Raw genomic sequence first — 13,086 nt, 5'->3', positions numbered from 1 at the left:
TTCAGTGTAAGTAGCATAGGTAAGGGGTAGATACATATTTTTTTCTTTATATCATCCCTGGAAGTATTAAAATAATCCATAGCTACTTATTAAATATTTACATTTGTTTCTAAAAATTAACAAATAACCCCCCCCATAAAATTCATTTACATTTCTGAACAAAATCATGGTCATAAGCAGCAGTAAGGTTTCACAAACGCTAGTGTGCATGGCACTCCCATTGAATCCAAAGCTAAACCTATGTCAGCTGGAATAATTTATATTTTGATCTGAATCCCTCAAATAACTCACTTTCTTAATTACTGTCTCCTCTGACGGTGAATCTTGTGAATACACAGTTAGCGTTAGACACTGAACGCAGATGATGCTGTTGACAAATAGCAACATTATTTCATTACATTAAATCTTACCCTCAAACTAAAGGTTTTCTACCTCATTTGTCAATAAAAACCATTTACAGACTCCTGCTGTCTGGCTGCACTATTGATCCAAACTCCTGACCAGCAACTGATTAATCTGCAAATGGCCATATTTAAAATATTCCTGATAAATCATGATAGTTTCCATTCAGAGTTGCTCATTATTGTCATGTAAACAACCACCCACTTGTACCTGAATCTAAATAGCTTTGCTGTAAAGCAGAATCAAGTCATTCAATCAAGGAAGAATTTGAAAGGCACCTAATCATCCCAATAAATTAATATTTGTCATGAAATTATTATGAATGATAAAGAGTTAAATATACACCACAAAGCTTTAAGCTTCACTTCATGACTTTCCCCAAAGGGTTTTTTTTTTTCAATAGACATGTGTACTACAGTGTAATTGCAAACCTAGAAACTTCACTATGGTCTCTATGCTTCACACTATGACTACTTAGAACTTCATAGTGACAGTGCTGAAAGGACTTAGATCTCATATACTTCAAAAAAGCACAGCCCCTTACTACCTGAGCTAATGAAGTATCTCCTTTAGCTATTTGCAGTATAAAGTATTTAACACACCTCTGAGCAGTTCTGATTGTATCCACTCAAACCAGTGGTACACATACATTAGCTAGTTAATTACAGGATTTCTTCTGATTAGGATAAATTATAGTAGAGGAGTTATACTTTCCTGGGAAAAATTCTCAGAGAAAAAGGGTTCATATAACCATAGATTTTAAGGCTGTAAGGGATCATTAGTGATCGAGTCTGACCTTTTTCAACAAAGGCCACAGAAACTTCACCCATGGAACTGATCCTGCAAAGCCCAAGAACTTATTTTTGACTAAAACATCTCTTCCAGAAGAGCATCCAGCCTTGATCTGAAGACATCGAGAAGTGAAGAATCACCACTCTCCTTGGTAGTTTGTTCCAATGGTTAATCACTTATGTCAAAAATTGTGCCTCATTCATAATTTGAATTTGTCTGGCTTAACTTAATTTCCGGAGTTGGTTCTTGTTATGCCTTTCTCCATAGGTTAAAGAGCCCTTTAGTACCTCATATTTTTTCCCTGTAAAGGTACTTAAATGTGGGCACTAGAGCTGGATACAGTATGTATCATTCTCAACAATACTGTATGTAGAGGTAAAAATCACCTCCTTATTTCTACTCACTATTCTTCACACTTCCAAGAATCACATAGCCTTTCGCCACAACATTGCACTGGGAGCTTATGTTAAGTTGTTGTCCACTAGACCCTAAATATTTTTCAGCGTCACGGCTTTCCACTCTGCATTTTCTTATTCTAGATATATGATTTTCCATTTGACACTAAGTTAAATATAGCAATTTGCAAGTACCTTAGACTCTGGATGATAGGCACGGTCCTCCACAGATGTTTTCATGTATCTTACATTCCAGTGATAGGCATGGTCTATTGCTTTGGTTCATTGGTAGCTGCTGGGCTGGCAGTACATCGCCGCCAGGCTTTCGTAAGAGATCATATCCAAGAATAATGCCATTCGGTTGGTCCTGGTGATGCCCAGTCCATTTGAAAGAGATCTACAGTAAATAGAATAATTAATGTTTGGTACAACAATTAATTTAATATGTCTATTTTTAGTTGAGCTTCTGCTGATATTCACATTAATTAGAAGTCGCCAGTAGTTTCTTGTTATATTGGTCATATAGAGTGGAATTAGTAAAAGTGTCAAAAATCCCCTCTAAATTGTCAAATTAACAAATCTTTAATAGCCAAAAAAGTAGTAAACTAGAAAAAATTGATAATATTTGGGAAAATGAACTTCTACATGGACTGGACAAAGCACCTAAAAACTTAGAGATATAAAAGACCAATTAGATCATCCAGTCTAGGTATATGCTAATATAAGATTTTTCCTTACAGAACATTTCTAGCATTTTGTCGAGTTTAATATAGAATAAATATACCCTGGCAGGGGAATGGATTAGAAGACCTAATACAGTAAATATTTCCTCTCTCCAGCTTCTATGACTCTAGGATGTATTATAGCATCGGGTACTAGCACCATTGCCAAAGCTGAGATAGACATTCCATTGTAAACCAATCTTTTCATTTGTTAATAACTTTCACAAAATAATTCCTTTGGTCTGAATGTCTTCTAATTGTTCCCTCCTCATTGGAGAATTAAAGAAAACCAAAAACAATGTGTTGAGCCCTTTGAGTTCGATAAGAAATGAAAAATATGTATCTTTTCTTTCTTGCGTTAGCAAAATTGTTTGATTTTATCTTTTTCGGTGGTCACATAACTCAAACATGATGAAATTTTAAAAAACATTCAGACTTCGAATGTGGTCTAGTAAGGCATATTTGCGGCTCTTTCTAAGTTTGAATTTCTTTCAAGTCCGAATAAAGCTAGAAGTGAAAAAGAAGTGTGTATAGTATGAAGGATTTCAAGGCTTCTGGATCTCCGTGTGAAAGGGTGTGATTCTGCACTATATCCAACATAGTGCCTACAAGGGCACATTCAGTCCTTGGTTTCAATATTTAGCATCAGACTATCCAGTTTAGAAGAAAATGAATTTTATATACAGATAGGAGGACTAAAGGAAAAAATCGTCTAGTCTGTAGAACACTGCAGTATCCATGAGTATTGTCCTCCAAATCAGATCCAGCATTACTAAAAACAGCATTCTATTTTTCAAAGGAAAGATCTCAAAAGTTGCCACTAAAAGGAATAAGAAACCCTCTCCCCTAAAAAAACTCATGTTAAAACATTTTCACATAGATATTTAGAATGAAAATGTTATTAAAGTTTCATATTCTAGCACAATTATGATCACCACTTTACATGTATTAGGCTGTTTTGTGTTTCTCCCTCTCTGTACATCCAATGACATTCTCACTTAAGTAATGGATTGAAGTGCAGGATTACTGCCTACATACCAGTTCTCCTATCTGTATATAAAATTGTCTAGTACTTACTAATTCCCACAATATATTTTTTAAAAATCTCCATAGCCCAATTACACAGCCACTGTCAGAATGCCCAGTGACATCATAATTAGCATTAATTTAAACCAAGGACAGTTACACTCAAACAATAGCAGCTGAGATAAACTTGACATCTTTACAGAATAAAAATAACAGCGCACTATTATTTCACTTCCTTGAGGTATAAACAGAGGAACACACATAGCAATATGCATCTGCAGAGAGAGAATTAATGTCACCTATGAAGGAATAACTTCATAGGTGACTTGTAGAGTCACCATTATTATTCTGAGGTTTTCATCTGACTCACTGAATTAATTCCACATTCTGTAGATGGCTATTTTGTATTCACTGCATATTCAACTATCGAAAAAACCTCCCTACACTCAAGTAACATTCCAGGATCTGCTTTAAACTCACAAAAGCAGGAAAATATACAGAGAAAGCTGAAGAGAGGAGAAGAAAAGAAAAGAAAGAAAGGCTAGCACTTCAACCATTATTCATACCATTGTGACTCTTCCAGTCTTGAACACTGCAGAACCATGGCAAAGCCAACATTTCTAGCCATACTGCTGAATGACTTTGTGTTTGAGAGTTTCACTCAGACCCTCGAGGTAAATTTTCAAAGCATTGTGCAGGGTTTATGGGTTTGCAAGTCACATTTCTCACTAAAGTCAATCGGAATCACATGTCTAAAACCTTGTATAATGGTTGAGCATTTTACTTCTTAGATAGGGCTCAATGTATGTAGTGTTTTAAAAAGCAAGTACACTATTATTATTATATTACAACAGATACAACTAGAGCTAAGTGAATATTATTTAAAATAACTTTGCAAATACTTGCCAAATTCTTTAATAAATTTGTTTCAGCCATGCTCACGTCCTTCATGTGGTCCCTTTTCAGGTGAAATTTACCCCTGTCCAGACGACCCGGACAAGGACTATGACCACTTAAGACAGATTTATATGCAGCAGCGTCTACATAGGACTTACATTACACGATAAGTTTTGTGTTTGTGTAAACAGATGCACCTTGGCCACCACACCAGAGGACTGAACTGGGGGCCTCCACAGCTATAGATTCTTGAGTGTCCACTGCTGAGCTAAAGAGCCAGACTCTGTAGTTGGGAGCTGTAACAGAATCACATCCTCTGGATTGGCACAGATGGGGATTCAGTCCTCTGTGGTTTACACATTTTCCTCTGGACAGAGGAACTACCCAACAGCTGAGGCCCATCAGAGTTCAGCCCCCACTTATATGACAGCTATCTCTTTGCTTAACGCACTAAGGATCGAACAGGACCCATGCTTTAGGGGAGATATAGTCCAGCTGGGGAGCCTGACCAACAGAAGAGAATCTTGGCATGAGGCACCAGAACTACAACTCCCAGGAGGCACTGAAGCACCTCAGGAGGACATATTAATTTTCAAACTGACCTCAACACGGTTTTGATTAGTTCAAACAAACCAAAATGAAACATTTTGATTCAGGAATGTTGAAATATTTCATTTTAATCAGAAACGTTTAATCAGGACATTTCTGAATCAAACATTTTCAGAATTTTCCATTCTACAAATATTTCAATATTTCAATTTTTGTCTCCATAGAGAATAAAACAAAATTTTGAAATACCTTAATTTTGATCAGCTCTAGGTTATTAGGAGTTTGATTATTATAGTATCAACACCTCAAGGATCCAAATATCATAAGCCAACCCCACCATGCCCAAAATTATAAGTTTGGTTTAAACATTATGAGATTTAAAACAAGTAATTTGGGGGTTCTAATGTTAGAGTCTTTAGGGTTCATATTTTAAGCTTTTCTCCTCAAGGATGAGGGCTAGACATTTACTTAAAAAAAAAAGAATCTTAAGCTTCTCACATAATCAACTGACTTTGGGAGTGAGGAGCTTAAGAAAAATACCAAAATTCTGAGATTCACAATAAAATGGTAAAAGAGGGGAACACTGTTAGTATTTCTTACCAGTAATGATCATTGTGGAAAATAAATTCCTAATTAGGGATCATATATATTGAATTATTGTCTCTCTAGACCACCACTTCTTCATAGCAGAGGGAGTCTTTTGTATCAAGGACAACAGGACTTGGATATTTAGGGACACAATACAACACACAATAACCAAGACACAGATTTGTTGGGACTGTGAATCAGGTAAATAGTGCTTTTTCCTTAAAGCAACAGGTGATAAGTGCTATACAGCTAAGTATTTATTATTAGAGAATTTTAGCTTGAAGATCACAGATCCTCAGGATAATTCTTACTCATTTGTCATGGTCTGGATTGATGCAGTAGCTCTATAATCCACATGTGCACCTATAAGTTCTGCTTCCCCCAGAAGCACCTAAAGGGTCTTTTCATTTCTTTCAGACAGCTCTGAGGATTTCTCTGTAGTGTAGCCCCTAACCCGCAGGCCCCTTATCACAACCATCAACCTCTTAGTTCAGAACCGAATAGAAACCCCCATAAGGTTCATCGGCACTGTCCCTTACTTGTCTGGAATGGTCAGAGTTGCTATTAAGCAACATAGCCATTATGTACTTTTTTGGAAGGCTGATTTATCACCTTTGAAAAAGATAGAAAGAAAGAAAGATTTGTTTTTTAAAAAAGTGAAACTGGTTTTCAAAACAAAGTGATTAGTCCACTACCAAACCAGTGGGCAGATGGAAAGTGCATGGCATGGTGAGAGAAGAGCTCATGCTTCTAGTACTGAAATCAAATGCTCTCACATAGGGATTAATCCTAAGTTGCCTTACTCAGGCAAAACTGCACCCTTGATTGCAATGGGAATTATGACTGAATAAGAAAAATGAACAAGGAGTTCACGAATGGGTTCCATACTGGTTTGTGTTTCAAGACTGGCATTAAAAAAAAAGAATAAATGTTGGACTGTAACATTTTGTGCCAAAGTTCAGCCTGAAGCTGAGTTACTAACTGTTGGAGGTGGTGGGGGAAGACGGTATTCATAATGGTGATGGTGGTATAACCTTCATTAGAACAGCCTGGATAGAGCTGTTATCAGAAAGACCTTCTAAAAAGTTGGTGGGTGAAAATTATAATTTATGTCATACAGCACCTGGAGGCAAATTTGAAAACAATTATTTGTGAATGCTACAAAGACATTATCCTACAGCTTTCTCATCAAAATACAGCCCCCCGAAAACTGATTCAGAAGTGGAGAAACTGCCAGGTTCCAATTAAGGACAATAAACTGCATGATCTGTGCTATATCTCAAGCCTTCTCATGAGCCCACACTCTAGAAATGCCTTTTTTTTTGGTCTGTTGGCAGATACATATTAAAATATCCTTTTGTTTATACAAACTGGAATTGTTCCCCCCTAAGCTTAATCCTTTATGGAGGATAAACAAGAAAAAATTCATATTCAGTCCAGCACCTGCTGAAGCTGTCAGCTGGCTGTGTTTGTCATATTTCAATCAAAGCTGAAGCCAGCCAGCCATTTTATACTGCACAGTCCCTACATACTCGAAGACCAGAATTAATGAATTAGCTATTGATTAAATTCCACTCTAGCAAATCACCGTGGCAAATAATGAACGACCCCGGGGCACATGTAGGGCCATGGCCAGACATGTCCGGCAATCGATCAGTAGTTAGTATTCTTTTGGGATATAAGAACAGCTGATGATAATATGACATGTATGGAAAGGCAATATAGAAACAGTCTGTTTCTGGCTGAACAGATTATAAAATTGGAAGGTATTTCTGATCTTTTTGCTCTCATGTGTTATGACATATTTAGTTGTAAGAATAGCAGAAACACACATAAGTGTTTGCAGTACAGACAAAGGCATACATAAATTAAAGCAAGGGCACAAGATAAGATCCTGAATTGAGTTCTTATCATCAAACAAGCTTTGTATGTATGACAGAAAAATAGGCAAGCTTAATTTCACCCAATGATTACCTTATTCAGAGACAAATATAGAATTCAAGGAAAATGTAGAAATGATAAACAGCAAACAGAAATTCCTTTTAAATATGGGAGAGTAAATCCATTCTGCTGACCATTTCTGAAGGCTTAGATATTAGATTTAGTTACACCTCTACCCCGATATAACGCGACCTGATATAACATAATTTGGATATAACACGATAAAGCCAGCGCTCGAGGTGAGGCGGGGGGCGTACTCCAGGGATCAAACAAGTTCGATATATGCAGTTCACCTATAATGCAGTAAGAGTTTTTCGCTCCCAAGGACAGTGTTATATCAGGGTAGAGGTGTATTTAAAAGATAATTTTGTTGTTTCTGCAAAAGAAAATAGCTAACAGGCCCTCCATGCCCAGAAGTGTAATAAAATCACATCAACAAGCAGGAGGCTGTTTTGGTTGGTGTAATTTTGATAAATGTTTTTGCACTATATGTCCATTAGTTATAGCCTCCTTTGGAAAATGTTAGTTCCCACCATGGTTCTTTTAAGGAAAAGAATTACTATGTATGTCACTTACTTGGCCTGCCTTGGAGTCTGCCAGCCTGGCACTATTATTACTGTTAAGAAGTTGTCCATGAGTGGGGGAGAGAGGGAGAGAAGACACAGATTGCAAACAGACAGGAGGCACAGACAAACACACCTTTAAGATGGTTTATTAATTCTTATTGTCATGATGTGTGGACCGTTTCTCTCACAGTTACCTTAGCTTCCATTATCAGTGTCAAATGGTTCTTTTCCACATTCATTCCCCTCCCTTACCGAACGGTAAGTTTGATGATTTTCATTCTCCCACATCCCTTCATTTAGCTGCCTTACATTTATATTGGCTCTTATTCAGTAATATCACAAATTGGATGACCAATAACCAGGTACATGCAGCCAGCTAAATACGAGAGGGTTTTTTTCAGTAGCTCAGCTGGCCTAACTCTAATAGCAAAAATGACCACTGCTAGCAAAGAAATTAGGAAGATCTTATAACTATATTTTAATTTTTCTAATGCTCCTTATTCTGAAATGAAGGAACATATCCTCCAATTATATTTTCACTGTGGCTACAAGTAGTTGTGACTTAGGAAAAACAATACAGTATAGTACCTTGGACTGAGGATGTGTATTATGGGTGCTGACAGCTCATTTGGCTCATCTTCCACAGTTGTAATTTGGGTTTTATTGCTTTTCACACAAGCGTACGCTGTGCAGACTTCAACCTTGGTGCAAAAGAATGATACTTGTAAAAATCCAGTTGCAGAAGTTAACTAACACTGTTACTTGTTTACCCTTCCTCCTGATCACTGAATTCTACATAACCAGGAAAATATAATTTTAAGATAAGTGCTCAGATATTGTGCTCTTTTATTTTCCTGGGTATGACTATATTATATATCTGGTGCTAACTTCTGCTCTCAGTTACAAAGGAATCAATACAGTTACTGCAGGTTTGTATTGATGTTCGTAACAGTAGACTCTGGCACATAATGTTGAGAAACACTATGAACTAGGAGATTAAAAACTTCTAAATTCTCATTTTGACTCTCATCTCTTGTCTGGCCTAAAACAAGTCACTTCACCTTCCAGTGTCTATCAGATTCTTCTCTGTAAAACGTGGGGAATTTTACCTCACAAGGATGTTTATTTTATGTTTGTACTGTACTTTGAAGATGAAAAATCCTATACAAATAATATATTTTGGTATTAAAAATCTCACAAGAAAATAACCACCTACTCCTTCAATTCCTGAGACTAATCTAAATAGATAGAAGAAAGATGACAAGTGAAGAATGGTAATGTCACCCCTACATTAGCAACAGAGAGGTCATGCAATACACAGCGGCAGAAACAAACAAGAGCTCATACATGAAGATAAGCAGTCAGACAGACACACATCCAGATTATGTTGTTTCCAAGATGCATGGTGGGGATGGCGAAATGATACATCAAAAAAAGATCCCAGCTGAATAGTCTGATTTTACCTAGTAGATTGTTCTGAACATTGGCCCAATACAAAGACTGAGAAAGCTGAAGTGCTACAGAGGAAAAAAATTAATATTGCAAGCAACAGAAGGTGGCTATGGTATATTAATACTGAGAGTCCATAAGTGCGGCAGTACTCTGAATTTGCATTACTATTGACAAATGTGTTTCCAAGAAGCATTGGGAAAGTCATATGTGTATTCATGGATGGAGGTTTGCTGTTACAGAGGGGCTGGAACATAGAGATCTGTTATGGAGTGCCTGCCTGTGACATTTATTTATGGCATGTAGTAACTGGATGTAAATTTTAGAACAGAGTATACATGACTACTGCCAAGACCTTTCCATACATAACGCAACCTAAGTCTGGACTAGTTACAATTAGGAGCCAGCAAACTGCACTTTCTAAAGTGTATCAATACAATTCACTAAATAGATAAATATCTGTTTTTCCTTGAGCTTATATTCTAGGAAATGCCTACAGCATTTTGACTTTTGATAGATACCTGAAGAGATGGAGTCAGAGATAGACAGAAAGAAAAAGATGTTGCTCTCAACAGCATAAGAAAGTACCATTATGATTTCATGGCTCAGTGCTGCTTCTTCCACAGAAAGAGGAGGGGGAAAAAAGATGATAAAAGGATGACAAATGCAATATCTTATTTCTCTGTGCTGATATATTATGCATTCTGATGTTTCTAAAACAATGGCAATTCTCTTTTAAATGAGTAGGAGGAGATTCTTTTCCTCTTGTAATATATATATACTGGGGCTTTGCTAATGTAATAGCATATGAATTTAGGCGAAATCAAATGGAGTTCTGAGGGTGAAAAGAAGAAATATGAAAATTGTGTATGGACCCAAAATTATGCTGAAAATACATGTGGTGTGTAAAATACATGTCTACAAATACATATATGAACTGATCTATACTGTCTCTAATATTATATAATAGTAATAAATAATATATATATTATTTACACATTAGTATTTTTTATATAAAGATACAAACATCCACGGAATGTATTCATCTCTCTATCGACTCAGAGAAATGGAGAGACAGAGGGAGAGAGAGGGGTCACTTCCAGTCCTGTATCCATACAGACGTGTGTGTCCCCATATTCACAATTCTGTCCTGAACTACACATATTTTATGTAAAATTAATACAAGTTGCACAGCCTGCAAAACAAAATTGTTCTGACCTGTATATTGTATATAGTGAAGGGAGACAAGTCTCCTAAAAGAAAGGACCCAGGTTCATTCATTCCAGTCTTGTACTGCTTATTATTTACATAGATAGAATACTCTGTGACAACACCATTTGGGTTTGAAGGCAATGTCCAGATGACACGTACAGCTGTACTGTTGATGATGACAACCTCTGGAGGGAACATGCCCTCAGGCTCTAGAAATAAAGGAAGAAACTGAATAAACTCCAGCTGTCTCTGTAAAAGCACTTGTTTAACCAAATGCAGATTAGTATTTAGGTTTAGCAAAGGGTTCGCTGCTTATCTGCTTTCCTCTGATGAAGTTATCACAGTCTGTAGTTCTCTGTAAATTGGCTTATTATACTCTCAGTTAGAAACCATGAGAGTTGGTGGTAAAATGCTTTATACCACCAGCACAGTGTTAATCTTCAATGGTATGTGACCAGTGGGATATGATGATAAATTATTCACCCATCTGTACTGCCAACCCACAGTTATTATTTTTATGCCCCCCATCCCCTCTCAAAAAAGATGCAATTTTGCTTTTCAAGCAAAAACTAACACAAAAATACACTGCGTCTGGTGGAAAGTGACAAATTCTTTGATGTTCTGAGCCCTGTAAGTCAAGCGATATGAAGTAATATGCAATATTGTCATTATGTAAATGGTTTTGAATGTTGATTACCATAGGCAATGATGAAGTCTAATGCTAAAAAAAAAAAAACTTCCTTAGCGTTAAATTACACAATTATTAAAGCATGTCAGAAATAACTATGCAAAGACCTATTTTTATCCTAAGAGCCCATCTTAACCAGTTGAAAAATTGCCCTTGCGATCAATTCTATTTTATAAACAAAAGGTGCTGACCTTTGGCATCAGCAAGGAAATGGAATCCTCACTTAAAGTGCTTTGCTAATGACCTGGAACACTTGCTTCTGAGATAATGATATTATAATGTTTATAATGAGACTTTATAAAGCCAAAAAGATTAGAAAGACCATTCTAAACACATTTCAGATTCACAAATGTTTTTTTCTCTCCCCCGCCAGCCAACTGGCTTGGAAATGACTCATAGGGAAATTTTCTCAGAGGCTGAACTTGCACCTTACATTTCTGGTGACTCAGGAAAGGTCCTGCATTTGACTGTCATGTCAAAAGCACATCGCTTCACAGAGCAAATCTTTTTAAAAACCATTAATTGTTTTTAAATTTCACCATTTATTGACATGAACTCCATTCCAAATACAGTGTACATAGATCGTAGTACACAAAGGAAGAGGAGAACAAACTGGGTTAATATCTGCTATTAGAGCTTTGTGCTTCTGTCTCAGTGGGACATTTTATTGATCTGCCACTTGATGACAACTAGCACTTAAGCATTTTAGCGTTTTAGCCCTTTTTCCTTTTATACCGGAAATTTTTATAATGAAAGGATGACTGATCTCAACCCAAACAAAACTCAATCAATTGCATTCTCAGATTTTAAGCCAAGCTGCTTTCAAGATGAACCAACCTCCATCTGAAGTAGTCACGTTCACCACTTCACTGTTGATGCTGTGGACACCATTGAAAACTTGAACAAAAACCTGGTACTCTGTGTTGGGATGCAAGTCGCCAATGACAGCATAGTTTACATTGGCCTGAATGCTCAGAGAATTGTTATACGTAGTGGAGTTCCAGAAGAGGATGTAATATTCAACATCTCCTTGCAAATCTTGCAGTGCTGGGAAAGAAAGAAACATCAATAAATGTCTCGGAGATTAAAGGGTACATATTCAGTAGATTTCTGTTATTAAATGGAAAATACACGTTCTTATCAATGGAATTTGTTTTGCTGACTAAACAATGTTCCTTGATATCTACCCTTATTAAAAACACTACAGTATTCTTCAGAAATTGCCCCAATATAAATAGAAATAATAGTATTCTTCCATACTTGCCTCAAACCTTCATTGCTTGATTTTGCATCTTTACTTATACTGGTATATACTGCATATACTAGTATATTTCCTCTGCGAATAGCCCCATCAAACTTAATAGGACTCCCTGTGGAGTAAGGTACTAATTAATAGGTGAAATTTGCTACTCAAGTGGTGCATAGGCTTTATGCCTAGCCTTACAGAGGAGGTGAGTAAGGGGAGCAGAATCAGGCTCTCCTATGGTACTAATTAAGATACAGGGCTTAAGTCTTATTTACCCTCCGAATCCCCTTCACATCACTCTGGCAGTGCACAGTCACCTTAAAGTGGGTGTGAATGTATTTATGTGCATTTAAAGGCTCTTTACATGTTAGAGAGGTGGAAGGGGTTTAGTATAAATGAGACTCTGTCCTTTAGTATTGAGGCCATTAACATAGCAGCAGTCAACCTTTGGAACTCTTTGCCAGAGATGTCATGAAGGCCAGACTACAACAGGGTTCAAAAAAGAACTAGATAAATTCATGGAGGATGGATCCATCAATGGCTATTAGCCAGGATGGGCAGGGATGGTGTCCTCAGCCTCTGTTTGCCAGAAGCTGGGAATGAGCGACAGGGA

At 36.9% G+C, this 13,086-nt stretch overlaps 1 protein-coding gene across 1 annotated transcript in view; it reads right to left on the bottom strand.

Annotated features, from left to right (window-relative positions):
• Positions 1–13,086, bottom strand: part of USH2A (usherin) — a 596,134-nt gene that overhangs the window by 145,000 nt on the left and 438,048 nt on the right. The window contains 5 exon segments of the mRNA XM_030557510.1: positions 1,792–1,956; positions 4,703–4,729; positions 8,457–8,579; positions 10,546–10,748; positions 12,065–12,274. Coding sequence (XP_030413370.1) covers positions 1,792–1,956; positions 4,703–4,729; positions 8,457–8,579; positions 10,546–10,748; positions 12,065–12,274 — 728 coding nt within the window.

The sequence above is a fragment of the Gopherus evgoodei genome, chromosome 3 (assembly GCF_007399415.2).
Source record: "Gopherus evgoodei ecotype Sinaloan lineage chromosome 3, rGopEvg1_v1.p, whole genome shotgun sequence".
Classification (NCBI taxonomy): Eukaryota; Metazoa; Chordata; order Testudines; family Testudinidae; genus Gopherus; species Gopherus evgoodei.
Note: the sequence above shows the minus strand (reverse complement) of the source record. Positions and strands in the feature narration are given on the sequence as shown.